The 16521-nt window shown below is 45.4% G+C and overlaps 1 protein-coding gene across 1 annotated transcript in view; it reads left to right on the top strand.

Annotated features, from left to right (window-relative positions):
* Positions 1–8557: 8557 nt before the first annotated feature.
* CDS1 (CDP-diacylglycerol synthase 1) overlaps positions 8558–16521 on the top strand; it is a gene marked incomplete at its 5' end in the record, with an annotated part of 62765 nt that continues 54801 nt past the window's right edge. Inside the window, one exon of the mRNA XM_081098153.1 lies at positions 8558–8674. Coding sequence (XP_080954279.1) covers positions 8558–8674 — 117 coding nt within the window. The remainder of the gene's footprint in view (positions 8675–16521) is intronic.

The raw sequence follows: 16521 nt of genomic DNA, 5'->3' as shown, positions 1-16521 counted from the left end.
TTTTTTTTTTTTTTAGTTTTATTCATTTCAAACGGCCCGGATCCGGCCTGCAGGCCGTAGTTTGCCCAAGGCTGTCCTAAGGTGTGATAAGGCCACCCAGCCATCCACAGTCAAGGTACACATTTTCATGGAGGATGTTCCCACTCTTGAATAAATTAAAACAATTTTTTTCTTTTAATTTCAACTTTCTTCTATAACTGTTTTCTTGTTATTTAAAAGCTAGTTTTTTTGAAACTACTTCCAAAGCTTTTCAAGCTGTATATGTCCTTGGAATGAATTTATAAATTAGAATTGAGCCCGGCCAGTGTGACTCAGTGGTTTAGCATCGACCTATGAACCAGGAAGTCACAGTTTGATTCCAGGTCAGGCCACATGCCTGGGTTGTGGGCTTGATCCCCAGTATGGGGCATGTAGGAGGCAGCTGATCAATGATTCTCTCTCATCATTGATGTTTCTTTCTTTTTTTTAAAAAAATATATTTTATTGTTTTTTTACAGAGAGGAAAGGAGAGGAATAGAGAGTTAGAAACATCGATGAGAGAGAAACATCAATCAGCTGCCTCCTGCACACCCCCTACTGGGGATGTGCCCACAACCAAGGTACATGCCCTTGACCGGAATTGAACCTGGGACCCTTCAGTCCACAGGCCGACGCTCCATCCACTGAGCCAAACCGGCCAGGGCTCATCATTGATGTTTCTATCTCTCTCCCTCTCCCTTCCTCTCTGAATCAGTAAGAATATATTTGAGAGAGAGAGAGAGAGAGAGAGAGAGAGAGAGAGAGAGAGAGAGAGGAGTATATACGTTTGTAAATAACAAAACATGTATTTGATGCTCTTAGAAAGTCTTATTTTCTTTCATTAAAACTTGTGCAGTATAGGGAACTCCATAGATTCTCTTAATTCTCTCTGCCCCCCGATCGCCATGGCAATCGCGGGATAGCAGGCCAGCCAGCACCCACGGCCCTGGGGGGTCCGGGGGTGCCGGCTGGCCTGCGCCAGGGCTCTCTCTGCCCCCGATCGCCATGGCGATCACAGGGAAGCAGTCCAGCTGGCACCCCAGGCCCCAAGGGTCTGGGGGTGCCAGCTGGCCTGGCCGGGGCTCTCTCTGCCCCCGATCGCCATGGCAATCACGGGGAATCAGTCCAGCCGGCACCCCCAGCCCGGGGATCCGAGGTGCCGGCTGACCTGCGCTGCGGCTCTCTGCCCCCGATGGCCATGACGATCACGGGCAGCAGGCCAGCCAGCACCCACGGCCCTGGGGAGTCCGGGGGTGCCGGCTGGACTGGCCAGGGCTCTCTCTGCCCCCGATCCCCATGGCGATCACGGGGTAGCAAGCCAGCCCGAAACCAGCCCCGGGGGTCCAGGGGTGCCGGCTGGCCTGCGCCGGGCTCTCTCTGCCCCCAATTGCCATGGTGATCACGGGGAAGCAGGCCAGCCAGGTCTCTCTCTGCCTCCAATCCACAATGCAATCACCGATCACCACCGCCTTTGCCCGCCCCCCACCTCTTGCCTGCCGCCTGGGTTTCTGATCCCTTTCGCCTCCCAGCATTGTGGCTATGTATGCAAATTAACCGCCATCTTTGTTGGCGGTTAACCGCCATCTTGGCTGGCAGTTAATTTGCATATCGCCCTGATTAGCCAATGGGAAGGGTAGCGGAGGTATGGCTAATTACCATGTTTCTCTTTTATTAGATAGGATAATACAAGAATAAACATTGTTTCATGTACTAACAACTATAATCCTACTTTTGCCCACCCTTATATATTTACTAGAGAGGCCACTAATCCTTTTACTAAAAAGAAAAAATAATACATATAATTGGGACCATCTGGAAAAATCCAAGACACGTGATCTTCCTAACCAACAACAGTCAATCCTTAAAGTGCTATACTTCATTGACTCAATTAAACCATCATTTTAAAAAATGCACCCATGCCCTTGCCAGTTTGACTTAGTGGACAGAGCATTGGCCTGTGGACTAAAGGTCCCAGGTTTGATACTGGTCAAAGGCACATACGGGTTGCAGGCTTGATCCCCAGCCCTGGTCTGGGCGCATCTGGGAGGCAATTAATCGATGTGTCTCTCTCATCAATGTTCCTCTCTGTCTTTTCACCTCCTTTCTGCTCTTTCTGAAAATCAATGGAAAAATATTCTTGAGTGAGGATTAACAATAAATAAGTAGATAAATAAATAAGTAAAATAATAAATAAGTAAATGCACCATTATGGTATGTACTGCTAAGAAAAATAAAGTGGCCAATTAAAATAAGACTGTTTCTTATCACATCAACTGTAAGACACACTATGATTTCATAGTGGTTAAAATGTAAATGCAAATGGTATATTAGAAGAAATATATTTACTATGTTTCCAACATAGACATGAACTATAGCTCTTAGTTCTCTAACCAGTAAGGCTTTTTTCACAATGAGATGTTTATGGCTGTATTGCAGTTTATAAGGAAACCATCCCCATTGTTAAAGAATATGCAAATGAGTTTGCGAAGAAAAGCCTCAAGGGAAAAGGGTCTGCAATGGCAACTGTGGAACGCAGTGGCTGGTGTCCCCACAGTGATGGTGCAAGCTGTGGTGGCCTGTCCTTTGGATCCAGCATTGGTGGCCTCAGTTGGCTGGTTTGGGGTTGACTTTGTAGTTCTGGCTGCTGCTTGGCATCCATTGTTTCTATCAATTTTCTCTGCTGGATTCTACGCTTTCCCAAGAGCTCTATGAGTTTCTTACCAACCCTTGAATAAATACCTTGTCTGCCTAAGTCAGCCAGACTTGCATCTAAGGACCTTGACTGATACCTCTGGATTCCAGCAATTTGTTAAACAGAGATAATTGATATAATTTAAGGTAAGTAGCAGTTCAGCCCTTCTAAGGACAGTTACCAATCCCTTCCACTTCTCTCTAAAATGACCACTTCCAAAAAAATATAATCCAGCCATATCCAACATTAACAAAACAGTTGAACCATTCAGTGCCAAAAGCACACATGTACTCATTATTGTAGAACATAATTTATAAATTTATTAAAGGAATAAACTGCTTATTTTACAAAGGAATTAAATCACCAAAATATAATATGCTAAGAGTTACTATGATTCAGTGGAGAAGCTAGAAAGGAAAGGAATTCTGTAGTTATCATACCATATACTGTATAAGATACACGGTAGAAATTGACTCCAGTTAATAATAGGGTATGTCCATTTCATTCGTCTTACTACTGCTAGTGGCAATTAATTAATTTGATTGTCTGCTGATTTCTTTGTACTTATTTGCAAAGTTGCCCTACCCCATTTCATAATTTCAGAGCAATGTCAGCATATCCTTTTTTCTTCAAAGTCTTGTGGGGTGTTGCAGCTTCAGTGAGTGTACGTGCTGAATATTGTTCTCTTAAGAAATGCAGCTTTCAATAATATAAATGGTAATAATTGTAACACTAGCATGGTGTATCACTATGACCAGACACTGTTCTAAGCATTTTTGTATAGTAACCTTACTCTGCATAAGAATTCCTCATTTTAGCCATAACCGAATTTGCTCAGTGGGTAGAGCGTCAGCTTGCGGACTGGAGGGTCCCAGGTTCGATCCCGGTCAAGGGCATGTACTGTGGTTTCGGGCACATCCCCAGTGGGGGGTATGGGGGAGGCAGCTGGTCGATGTTTCTGACTCTCTGTCCCTCTCCCCTCCTCTCTGTAAAATATCAATAAAATATATTAAAAAAAAAAAAGAATTCCCCATTTTATACACAGGACACTACGGCACAGAACAGTTAATTTACTTGACTAATGGCACTGGCCAGTAGGTGGCAGAGCTGGGACTTGAACTCAGGTTGGCTCCAGAATTCCTGCGCTTCATTGTTATCACAAGTTGTGCTCTGTAGGAAGTTACTTGTTTTTGCTACTAACTATATGCAGTGCATAGTAGACCTGCCAGAATCTGAAGTAGAAAAATTTCCTCTCCAAGCTTGGCCAGTTTACATACTGAAGCTTAGATTTTTTTCTTTGCAATATGGAAATAATGATATTTTTCCTGCCTACCTCATAGGTTGCTGAGTAGAATTAAATAAAGCAATAGACGTGAAAGTGCTTGGCAAAGTGTTATGTAAAGCGTTATCACATAAACTTTGAACAGGCATGAGTTAGGATGCAGCTTCAGCTGTGTGTGATGAAATGCTCTGTGAGTAAATTTGGTCACAGCTGGAAGATGGCAGAGCTTGGAATGGAACCCAGGGCTGCTCATATGTAAAACCTGTGCTTCTAACTACACCACCGCACTCACCCCTCTGAGATTTGGTTACTATAATACTTGATGGTACACCGTTGTTTTCCTGCGCAGATTCATTAAAGATGATGTAAACATAAACTGTTCTTCAAAAATGTCCCACAAAATTGTGTTTCTGGTAGGCCGAAGTCAGAAATTCCTACCTCCGACCTACAGACCGAACTAACAGAGAATAACAACTAAAGGTAGGTCAAGCGACAAAAATCTATAACGTGGGTGTCCAAGCAACCGGAAACACTTGGCGGAGGAAGATGTCTTTTTACCCTGGCAAGCTTGGGGACATTCCTGTCAGGCGCCTTTGAGACTCGGATGCGGAAAGCAGCTCAAATTCCCACACAAGACGGGGATGTTTATCAGTATGGGAACATTGTGAGGGTACTCAGAGAGAATGATAACGGGTCTCCCTTTTCATTACAATAACTACTTCAAGCAAGATCTCTCCATCTTTGGGCAAAAGAAAAGGTTAAAAAATCAAACTGAAAGAAAAAAAAATTAACTAATAATGTTAGCACGCTCCCTCTTTCTCCTCTAGCAAATCTCTTGCAAGGAGTTATAAATTAGTGCGCTATCCCTAAAATAGAAAATCTACAAATCAACCAGTAAGTATTGGCCAAGCGTCTCCCTGCATGAGCATGGAGTTAGCAGATTGCATGCTTGTAAAACTAACAGGTGAGGTCTTAGAAACCATTATATGACAGATTTGGTATCACTGAAGATAAATGTAATAAACTTCAAGAATGTAAGTTCCCTGATTAAAGAAAAGGAAGGATGAAAATGAAAAAGAAAGACATTGAGAAAGTCTGAGAACACAGAACCCAGTAAGGCTGGTATCATTGACTACCAGTATATCTACACTAATAAAAGAGAAAAATGGTAATTGGCGTACGGTGATACCGTTTTCATTGGCTAATCAGGGCTATATGCAAATTAACTGCCAACTAAGATTGGCAGTTAACTGCCAACAAGATGGTGGCTAATTTGCATATGTAGGCACAATGCAGGGAGGCGAAAGGGAAAGCAGGAAGAAGCCCCCTGCCACTGACAGTGATCTGAAACCCAGGGGGGAGCTAAGAGCTGGGGGGCAGGGCAAAGGCGGCCCTGGGGCCGCCTTTGCCCTGCCCCCCAGCCATGATCGGAGAATCAGGTGCCTTTGCCGCCCTGGCCAGTGATAGCCAGAAGTAGGGGTGGAGCCAGTGATGGGAGCTGGGCACAGTCGAAGCTGGCAGTCCCAGGAGCTAGGGGTCCCTTGCCTGGGCCTAAAGCAAAGCCCACGATTGCGGCGCCCCCCGCTGCCACTGCAGGTCCCCGCTGCCTGGGCCGGACGCCTAGGCCAGAGGCGTTAGGCCTGGGCAGGGGCAGAGCCTGCAACCACGGGGAGCTGGGGGTCCCCTGCCCAGGCCTGACACCTCTGCCGGAGGCCTCATGCCTGGTCAAGGGGCCAATCCGGTGATTGGTGATCGGAGGGTGATGAGGGTCAACTCCTCTGGCGGAGGCGTCAGGCCTGGGCAAGGGGCCGATCAGGTGATCGGAGGGTGATGGGGGTCAACGCCTGAGGGCTCCCAGTATGTGAGAGGGAGCAGGCTGGGCTGAGGGACACTCTCCCCCCGACACACACACCCAGTGCACGAATTTCGTGCACCGGGCCCCTAGTCATAATATATCTTAAGGAAAATGTGCAAGTCATTACTAGAATTTCCTTTTAATACATATTAAAATCAATCAATCTTTCACATAAAGTAAAAAATGAAGATAGTGAGTACCTAGGTCTAATACAGACCTTTTAATTTTAAAACGACAAATATATCTTTCCCTGGTCATGCTATTCCTCTGCCATTTCTCCTTGTTTTTTCCCCATTCACTTCTTCATGAGTTGACTATATGAGGTTGGGGCTGGCACCATGGCAAGGGCTTGGCCTGTGAAGATAAATAAACTGTGGTATATGCTGTCTAGACTCAGTATAATCATTTGATGAGTGACAATAACTATAATGCAGAAGACAGAAAGAAATTACTATCTCAGCTGAAACACAGGAAGTAGGCAGAGCCTAAGGTAAGGTGAGGTAAAGTAGTAAACCACTCTAACTTGGCAGTGTCTGCTCTGGTCCCACTTTTCCCGAGTCAGGGAACAGTCAGACTGTTTCTTCTGTCATGCACTTATGTCCTCTCTCGTTCCCTTCTGCTACCTCTCTTACTATCTTTTTTCCATTATAGTAAACAAAAATCAAGTCAAAGGAGCTGTTGGGTTGGCTTGGGGAAGGAGGCAAGGAAACCATTCTGGCACCTTGCTCTGCTGGGTCCCCTTTTCTTGAGGCATGGGGGAGAGGAAGGGCTGGCTTTTGCTGCAGTCATGTGTGATCTGCAAAGGGTCCAGAGAGGCCATCCTCCTTACTTTCCATTTTATAGCTGGGGACATTGAGGCTTAATGACGTACCTAAGGCCATACAGCCGATTCGTAGCATTGGTGGGACTAGGATTCAGATTTGACTTCCATGAAGGTTAGAATGGAGCAGTGGAACACTTCTAATACCCGCCCTTTTTGCTGAGGGGGCCAGAGATGGAAATTCCACTACTACCTTCAGTAGCCTCTTCAAACTTATGTTCTTGACAATGAGGCAGTCATTAATTTCTGGTCCCTCAGAAAAAATGGAGAACAACTGATTAACCTACTAATTCCACAGTCTTCTGTTCCTTAAGAAAAACCACGCCAAGCCCATCCCTTAAAGGGCCTATTTTCATTAGCGTTTTTGTTACTCTTCCCATTAGACTGACCCCTTTCTCTATATCCTTTTGAAAATGTGGCAACTCAATTTGAACCTAGAGTTCTAAGATTTGTTTGGGGAAATGACGTCCATGGGCTTTACTTTTTAATGTACCCTACTTTGACTTTTTGTTTTTGCTTGTTATAAATTTTCACAAAAAAAGTACATATTTTCAATGTGTCAGTAATGACTTGGAGAAATTTATATTATTGATTTAGTTCTCTCCTCCTCTTCTGTCTTCTTCTTACCATTCCTCAGCTCCTCTCTAATGACCAGGTGGTGGATACATGTCCAGAAAACTAATCGCCTTCTAACAGGATTTGGAATAGAATTAAGGCGGATCTTGGGCCCTCCCTGTTCCAGCTTAGCAGCCCAAGGTCCATGACTGTTCAGAGATTAGCTGGTTGGCCACTGCACCCCACGGTATCACAAGGGCTGGATTCTCTTTTGGGACCCCAGGCAGTGAGTTTCCTGAGGGTTAGTACTCAAGCTTATCAGAGACAGAGCTTGGGCTTGTGCTTGAAACTGGCCAACCCTCCCGAGACGCCCAGGGAGGCAAACACATCTCTTATTTTCAAGGTGATGACACTGGCCTAGAATGCCTCAATGTCAACGAGTCCATCCTGCCAGACAAGTTCCTGTTCGTGGACGCCTCTGGACCTCTGACACGCTGCAGTGTGTCAAGCCGATGTGGCGGGGGAGTCACCTGAAGGGCTACTTCTGAGTGCTGTCAACAGCCGCCAGGAGCTCCAGTCTCACCAGGAGCTCGGGGACAAGTCTGCAGGTTCTCAGCCCTCCCTTCCGAGCACAGGGCTCCCCCGCCTCCGTCTCGCCTCCTCCTCTCCTGCAAGCCCAGCTCGCACCTTTTCACGCTGCCCCCACCTGTGTGCGCGCAGAGACGGGCGGAGCCTGGGAGGCTCATGACGTCACTCCTCGGCGGGGAGGCGGGGCAGTGGGAACCGCAGTGCAGCACCGAGGGGCGGGGCGAGGCGGGGCCTGGGCGCGTGACCCGGTGCGGGAGGCAGGAGCCCGGGAAAGGTGTCGGGGGGCTGGGACCGGCCGAGTCCGGGGGCGGGGCGGGGCGTGGCCGGGCCCGGGCTGCGGGCGCCCTGCGAAGCTCTAAATCGGGTCACGTCCCTTTTCCCTCCCCGCCCCTTCTGCTCTTCCCACCTGGGCCTCTGCGTGGAGACGCGCACCTGGCAACCAGCGGCCGCGCCGCGTCTCCGCCTCCTCTGCTCCGGCCGGGCGCCCGAGCCGGCCCCGCACGCCCCGAGCCAGTCCCCGGCGCCGCGCTCGCTGCAGGCGGCCTCGAGCGCTCGCTCGTTGATGCCGTTTTGGGGGTGACCTGGCGCGGTGGCCGCGCCTCCATGGTGGGCGCGTGTTCGTGACCGCGGCTCGCAGGACGTGGAGTGCGGGGCTGTGGGGCGAAGGGAGGCCCGCCAGCGAGACCCTGCGCGCAGTTCGGGTTTGGGGGCGCAGGAGGCCGTCGCGGCCGAACGCGAGAGCGGGAGATGTTGGAGCTGAGGCACCGGGGAGTGAGCCCCGGCCCCGGGGGAGCAGCGGCGCCGCCACCCCCCGAGGGAGTGGCGGCCGGCGGCGACCACGAAGCAGAGAGCACCAGTGACAAAGTAAGTGGAGCGGCGGGAGGCGCACACCCACGCCCTCCCGGGTCCTGGTTTGGGCGGGTCGCTGGGAGCCGGGGTGGGGCCCGCGGACGGCAGGTGAGCTGTGGGCTGCCCGCCGCGCCTTCCCCTCGGCCTCGATTGTTGTCTCCTTGCTGGTGTGGGGCCCCGAACCCCGGACCCCGGTGGTGGTGCGTTCCCCGGGATGACCGCGGCCGCTGCCGGGTGATTCAACTTGACTACAATTGAGTTTCTTCCCGGTCCAGTCGCCGCCCTCCCTGGGGTCCCGGGGCCCGTGCTCGGGTCTGGAAGGAACCTGCAGGCACCCTAGTTTCCTGGTAGCCGCCAGCTCACACCTCCCTCGGTAGAGGAACGAAGTTAGCGAGGACTAAACTTCAGACCAACACCTTGGGCTCTAGCCTGTCATTGGATCCCGACGCTGGAGGCTCGGCTGCTCCTGCTCCCCCATCAGCACTTTCGTTTCCTCTGTCCTTTTTCAGGGTGATAGGTTTTGGAGGTTTCAGAGTAACATACACGCGACACAACTGAATCCGCCTGTTTCCTTGGAGCCCACAGCAGGCAGTGTAGTTCTCCTGCTGGTAGATTTCATTTGACCTGACGGGCTACGTCTTGAGGATTTTTAGCTCCCATTTCTGTGGATTACCCTTGCTTCACATTTAAGAATAAGCAGATGTAATACCCCACTATTCTGTTTAACCGTAGGAAAGGAGTAGAGGTTTAGTTTATTCATAAACACAGTGGTGCAGGTAGGAATATTTGGGGGTGGGGGGAGAGAAACAAACAAATGCAATGTTATGACCTTTTAGACTGGTGGTTTAGGTAATCAGGCCAGAGAATAAATTGTTTTAAAGACCTTCTGTGAATAAAATCTCGTCTTATTTCTGAAGCTCAAAGCACTTAAACTCTTCCTAGAACCGTTCTTTTCTGCAAGCAGGTGTTGCAGTTTGAATTACAGAAGTGAGTTACAAGGTCAAGGCAATGGCCTTTGGAACTAGGGCCTGTTTCCTGATTCCCTTTCCTCTGGGTTGGACTGTTACTGAGACTCGCTGGCAATTCTGATTTGGGGAGGGTTCCATCTGGAACCCGATGTTGATGAACTTGACGTAACCCAAGTTACAGAGTCCTGGTAAGAACATACTGCATGATATCCTGAAATAATTAATTCAACAGTGATTTCAGGAATGACGCTTTAGAATCAATGAGATGACATCTCCTTTATTTTTTTCCTACCTTTGATAGTTGATAGAACCAAATGAGAGTCTGTCATAGAACATACATGTCAAGGAATTACACAAACTGTAACAGTTGCCAGCCTCTGAAGGTTGATGTTACAGGGCTAGAAACAGTGGGCTGTGAGAATAGTCTTTGTGAAAACTGCCTTGGAAACTAGACCAAAAATAGAATTAATTAGGTTGGGATTTGTTGTGCTTCAGCTCTGGCTAGAACCAAGGAAATACCAGCTCCCCCTGTGTGGACTTCCTTAACTAGGAGAAGCGAACACGCTTTTAATAAGAGAAAACATGTTCAGGAAGCCATGCATACAATAACTTTTGAATTAATTTAGTTTCTTAACACCCTAATACATTTGACATGGAAACTATTTCTAGGGTTGGTTGGACTCATTAGAACTGTTGTCTCTGTGACTAGGTTACCTCGCTGCGTATTTGTTTGGTTGTTTATAAAAGCCGCACTGTGGGTTTTCATCAACACGGACCCAGCTGTATTTTGTTTTCTGAGAGTGGACATTGCCATGTGTAACCTCTTAGGATTTCTTAGGCAAGGATGAGCATTGGCACATTGTGTCTAAAATATTGCTATACCTGTCGCGTTCACCACCAGGAACTCTTGTCTTGGCAGGTGTTGAGACATTGAACTCTATCCTCCGTCTGAGCTTTCTTATCAGGGTGTATATTTGAATGCATCTGTATTTCCAGGTCAAGGGCTATTTTAAAATCAGTTTGCACATCGGAGGCTGGTTAATATTTGGACCATTTAAGCTCTTTAAGTGCCTTCTCTGTTCAAGTTGCTTGTGGTAAAGGCAAAACACTTGGGGAATTCATGAAAGTGGTGGAGGAGGTGTCTTATACTAGTATTCTGAGATTATAGTACACTCCCATGCCATTTTGTAGTCTTTTTATAATGGTGTTACTAACATGACATTCTCACTGTTCAGGACCGAGAGACTTAAGCTGAGAGAGGCTCTGTGCTTAGGGGAATTAACAGATGGAAAGTGCTTCTTACCTGCAAGGGAATGTTTGCTATGTTAAATGCTGGATAAATATTTGAAAGATGACAAGACCACCCCTTCAAGGACTCCCCCTACCCCCCACCCCCACTCCTGCCACCCACCTCCCCAGGAGACTTATATGAGTTGGATTTACTAGAAGAATGATCAAGGTTCATAGACTACATGGAGACAGCAGGAAAAGCTTTTGAAGAGGAGGTGAGGGTTACACTTGGAATTGAAAGGTGCTTGGGGACTCACCAGGTAGACAGTGTTGGGGAAGGACATTGGGCATGTGGAGCAAAGGGCATGTGGAGCTGTTTCTTGAGTCAGTATTCTTGGCACAGGGCCCTGAAATTAGTTTAGTAATCCTGGAGCATATGCTGTGCATTCTTGGGAAGTGGGGTTTGGGGATTGGGAGCTTGAGACTTGTGGAGGTTAGCCTTTAGTCCATGGACTGTAGAAAGCCACTGAAAAGTGTTTACAAAGGCATTAGCTTATCACTCAGCAGCCGTCTGGAGAAAGTGTTGGAAGGGGAGAGGCCTGCCACAAAGAAACCAGATAGTTGGGTATTGCAAGTGCTATAGGTATGAAATGATGAGGGCCTGGAGTGAGTCTAGTAGGGGTAGGGGAATAGAGGTTGGGAGAAAGGATGCATATTTTAGATCATGCAGATAAGACCTAGACTAGGGCAATCAAAGTAAGACTAATTAAAGAAGAGCCTGCCAGGAGACACATTGTAATCCACGCCTTAAGAGTCTTTTAGGAAAGAAGTAAAAATTATTGGGCAATTTTGTAGGCAAGGATGAGTTGGATTGGACAGGGTGTGTCATTCTCTAAAATAGAGAGGTGGTTGTGGTGGTGGAAACTGAAATGAAAGGTCAAAAGATCAGGTGTGGAGATGTCAATTTTTTTAATTGATTTTTAGAGAGAGAGAGGGAAATGAGAGAGAGAGAGAGAGAGAGAGAGAGAGAGAGAGAGAGAGAGAAACATGGATCTGTTGTCCCACTTACCTATGTATTCATTGTTTGATTCCTGTATGTGCCCTGACTGGGGATCAAACCCACAACCTTGGCTTATGGGGCCAACGCTCCAGAAATGTCAACTTTTGAGTGGGATAAAGAGGGGATAAAGTTGAAGACAGAGCCCTGGGAGGTGCCCATGTGCAGAGCAGGGTTGAAAATGTAGGGAAGGAACCAAGATTATGAGGTCCTGGGAGAAGGGGAGGAGGGTTGCGTAGAGGATGTCATCAATAGTATTTAAATGAGGGTGAGGTAGAACACCAAGTTCAGCAAAGATCTTAATAGAAGCCAGGTTCTAAGTTGAGGAATGTGAGAGGTAAAATACTGGTGGTTATTGTCAGGAAGTTCCAGCAAAGGGGAATGCAGAATAGAGGCTAAAAAGGACTGGAGGATCAAGTGAAAGTTTCCTTTTTCATGGGAGGGAAGATAGGCATTTGGATGAAAGAAGTCAAGAGGGAGTGAAGATGCTGACAAGGATGTGCAGGCCCTAGAAAAAAGAAAGCAGACATGGTATGGAGAGTATAGATGATTGGGGTATCCAAGGAAAGGAACGAAGGCATGGAGGGTAGATGCAGAAACATTCCGAAAAGCAAAAGAGGGAAGATCAAAGTATTTGATGCTTTCAATTTTCTCAATAAAGTGGGATCTCAGAACCATAGAGCTGCAAGGGATCTTAGAAACAGTGTAGCCCAACCCTGTATATTTAAAAATTATAAACTTGCTTTAGAATGTGGTTGTTATTGCCCAAGATGACCTACAGCAAGTGGCCAAGCTGGAACTAGAACTCATCCATCAGGGAGTGTCATTTAGGGAGTGTAATATGAAGTGACCAAGAGGCAACTAGTCCTTACCTCAGTAGCAGTAATAGTTGTAATAGTTGATGCTTGTCGTGATTTGGAGTTCATAGAGTATACTTGCACATCTTACTTTATTTGTTCCTCATAACAATCCTATGTGTTAGGAATATCCCTCATTTAGTTGCTGAAAATATGAAAGGCACTGGGAATGATTTTGGTCCAGGAATTCCAGGTCAAGGATGCTAAAGGAATGATGGAGTCAGTGAGGCTGGGATTGAAGTGGCTGACCACAAGTTAGGGAGGACAGGGAAGAGGACTGAAGCCCAAATTGGGTCATTGGAGCTCTGGATGGATTGAGAGGTCTGAGCAATTGCATGTGAAGCTAACACCTGATTTACTGGACCAGTGTGGGAGAAAAGGAGGTGCCCATGGAAGCTGTGGCCAGTAAAGGGAAGCACACATTGGGAAGAACAGTGTCTCTGCTCTGCTTGTATGCGGGGTTACTGCAGATTTTGGTTTGTGAGGTTGAAGGTGAAAGAATCCGAAAGTCAGTTAATTTCTGCCCTTACCCGTTTGAGATGTGTGTAGTTTCTTTCATAAATACTCTAATATTTTTAATATACATTTTTAATTTTTGAACTTGTGTTTCTGTAAATTCTTAATTTTGGGACACCTCACTATGGGTTGTCTTGGTGTCACCTGTAAGTGTAATAAACATTTTCTATACATTTTTATATAAATCTAGGCCATTTTACAATGCTAATATTTAGGTCTAGACTTCTAGATATCATTTTGGCTGATACTTCTGAATTGTTGATTGGTAGTATTAGCACCTAAATAACTTTCCATGATTCTTTTGTCATTGCAGCATATTCGTTTTATTACTTAACAGTATGTTTTGAAGGCTGGTGCTCCAAATATTGCCAACCGACCAGTTGATAAGACAAAGTTGAGTTTATGGCTTCGGCTGGTGAGGGAGAACACCTGGACAGAGCTTTGGCAGAGTCTTGGAGGGAGAAGGGCAAGGTTGGATTTCATTGAGAATTGGAATAAAATTATTGAGTCTTTCAGTGCAGAGACTTGCTTAGGATTAGTTATGGATCACAATATAACCGTCTTGGATTGGTGGCAATAGCCAGGCAAGAATTTTGACTGCAGGGGTCCTCAAACTTTTTAAACAGGGGGCCAGTTCACTGTCCCTCAGACCATTGGAGGGCCGGACTATAGTTTAAAAAAAAACTATGAACAAATTCCTATGCACACTGCACATATCTTATTTTGAAGTAAACAAACAAAACGGGAACAAATACAATATTTGTATTTGCATGTGGCCCGCGGACCGTAGTTTGAGGACCCCTGATTTTGAGTCTTTGGAGGAAAGTTGCTGCTTCCTATAGAGAGTAGATTTGTCTTTCACAAATTCTTGTGGATGAACCATGAGCTCCAGATCTAGACTCCAGGGATAGTAAAGTTATGCTAACAAGTCAGTCAAATTCTAGTCGTGTTAATTTAGGCCAGTGATGGCGAACCTAGGACACGCGAACTCATGTTTTTTGGTTGATTTTTCTTTGTTCAATGGCATTTAAATATATAAAATAAATATCAAAAATATAAGTCTTTGTTTTACTATGGTTGCAAAGATCAAAAAATTTCTATATGTGACACGGCACCAGAGTTAAGTTAGGGTTTTTCAAAATGCTGCCACGCCGAGCTCAAAAGGTTCGCCCTCACTGATTAGGCGGTAAATTGTGCGAGGGGGGGGTCGTACGTTTCTTTCTCTGGTCTTTCAAGTATGTTTTATGTTATACTTGCGACTTCTAAAGAATATTCTGGTGTGTTACCATATGAGTTTTTACTTACTGTTTGTGACTTTAAGTTTAAAACACTTTATTTTCTTAAAACTTTGAGAGATTTTACTATAGGATGCCATTAGCTATATCAAGCTTTGGATGCAATACACTTTCTGATGAAAACAATATTTTATTTGTCATAAATGTGCTAGGGAAAATTGGGAAAACTTAAGGTGGTACTATTCCGGAAGATTACCTCATAAAGAAAAATTATAAAATATATTTGTATAGTATGATTATTCTTTGTATTTATGTTTATAGTTCTATTTTATGCATTTTTAAAAAACAGACTTAAACATGTTTTTTTCATGGTTAGCACAGCTAAATACTAAGGTTCTGTGTGTTTATTTTCCTTTAACTATTCTGCATTTTAGGGGTGTCTTTTTAAAAGAAATGTATGTTTTAGCCTGGCCGGTGTGGCTCAGTGGTTGAGAGGAGGTCAACCACTATGAATCAGGAGGTCACCATTTGATTCCTGGTTGGGGCACATGCCTGGGTTGCGGGCTCAATCTCATCATTGATGTTTCTCTCCCCCTTTCCTTTCCTCTTTCTCTAAATCAATAAAAAATATATTTAAAAAATAAAAAGAAATGAAATGCATGTTTTAATTCAGGATAAAGAAAATAGGTCATTTAAAATTTACAGACATTTTTTGTGAGGTTTGACTTGGTTCTGTGCATTCAGTAAGGGTTTATTGGGTGCCTATTGTATTTGAAGTTCTGATTGAATGTCACGTTTTTCTTGTGGCTCTTTCTACATTTGAGAAAAGGGGTGAGGCCAGGATTTATTTGTTGCTCAACAACTGCAAGGTATTAAACAAAAAAAAATTGAACTTTTTAAAAGAAGGAGTTTATTAGGCCATTGCTTGCAAAAATAGGAGGACTGGTCTTGGGGCATGTAGCCTAAACCAGCAGCAGCGTGGCAACATATCCATCCATGTCCATGGTCTGGGAGTTTGCAAGTATTCTTATGCATCACAAAGGGGGTAGGGAGAAAAAGGAGGTAATCTGACAGAATTTACATTAGCTGTAGGCAAAGGGGTGGGAGAAGGTGAAGTGGGCAGGACCAGCTCTGGGATAGGCACAGGGTCTGCATGAAGAAGTGGCCGCTCCTGTGGATGGGCTGGGGCAGCAGCGGGAGGCCGACGTGTAAACAAGCGGAGGCCCCTGGTTACATGGTGCCTGGCTAAAACAATCCGTGGAAACAGCCACCTGGAATTTATTCTAAATTCTAGCAGATACGCAGGGATATGAGCAGTCTTATATCAGAGCTGGTCCACAGCTATTAACAAGCTAACTCTTCTGTCTCTATCTCTCCCTTTAATGGTCGCTTTAATTTTAATTTTGTACATCTCAGAATTTTTTCCTTGTCAGTGGAGTAAAGATAATAACTAATGTATAGTTTGTAAAATACATGTACATCATACCAATTTGAATCTATTTTTATAACAGTTGTGTAGACAAGGGAAATAGGCTTAGTTTACACCTGAGAGAAAGGTTTAAAAATTTTTGATATAAGAGTTGTGAGTTTATTTGAGCCAAACTGATGACAATTGCTGGGAAGCAAAATCTCAGTGGATCGAGAAAATGCTCCAGAGAATGGCAGTTTTGCAGCTTCTTTTTACATTAGAATCAAAGGACAAGACATAAAGGGGTAACATGAAATCCATTAGTGATAGATTAGGGATGGGGGAGAAAGGTGAGGAAATCTCTGGGATTGGACACAAAATGAAAAAATAGACCATATTTTTTTTTTACATTGGTAGTGTAGGATAGTTAATAATTAACATGGTAACAATAACAGTGAAGGGGTTCTGTGGTCTCCTGCTCTCATGGGAGATTGTGCGGGAGGGGTCTGGAAAAGGCAATTACCCTGACATTCTAAAGGTATCCTATATAATAAAAGGGTAATATGCAAATTGACCAAATGGCCTATCGAC

This window comes from Myotis nattereri (assembly GCF_964212035.1).
Source record: "Myotis nattereri genome assembly, chromosome: 1".
In the NCBI taxonomy this organism is placed as follows: Eukaryota; Metazoa; Chordata; class Mammalia; order Chiroptera; family Vespertilionidae; genus Myotis; species Myotis nattereri.
The sequence above is the reverse complement of the archived record's forward strand: the minus strand, read 5'-3'. Positions and strand labels throughout refer to the sequence as shown.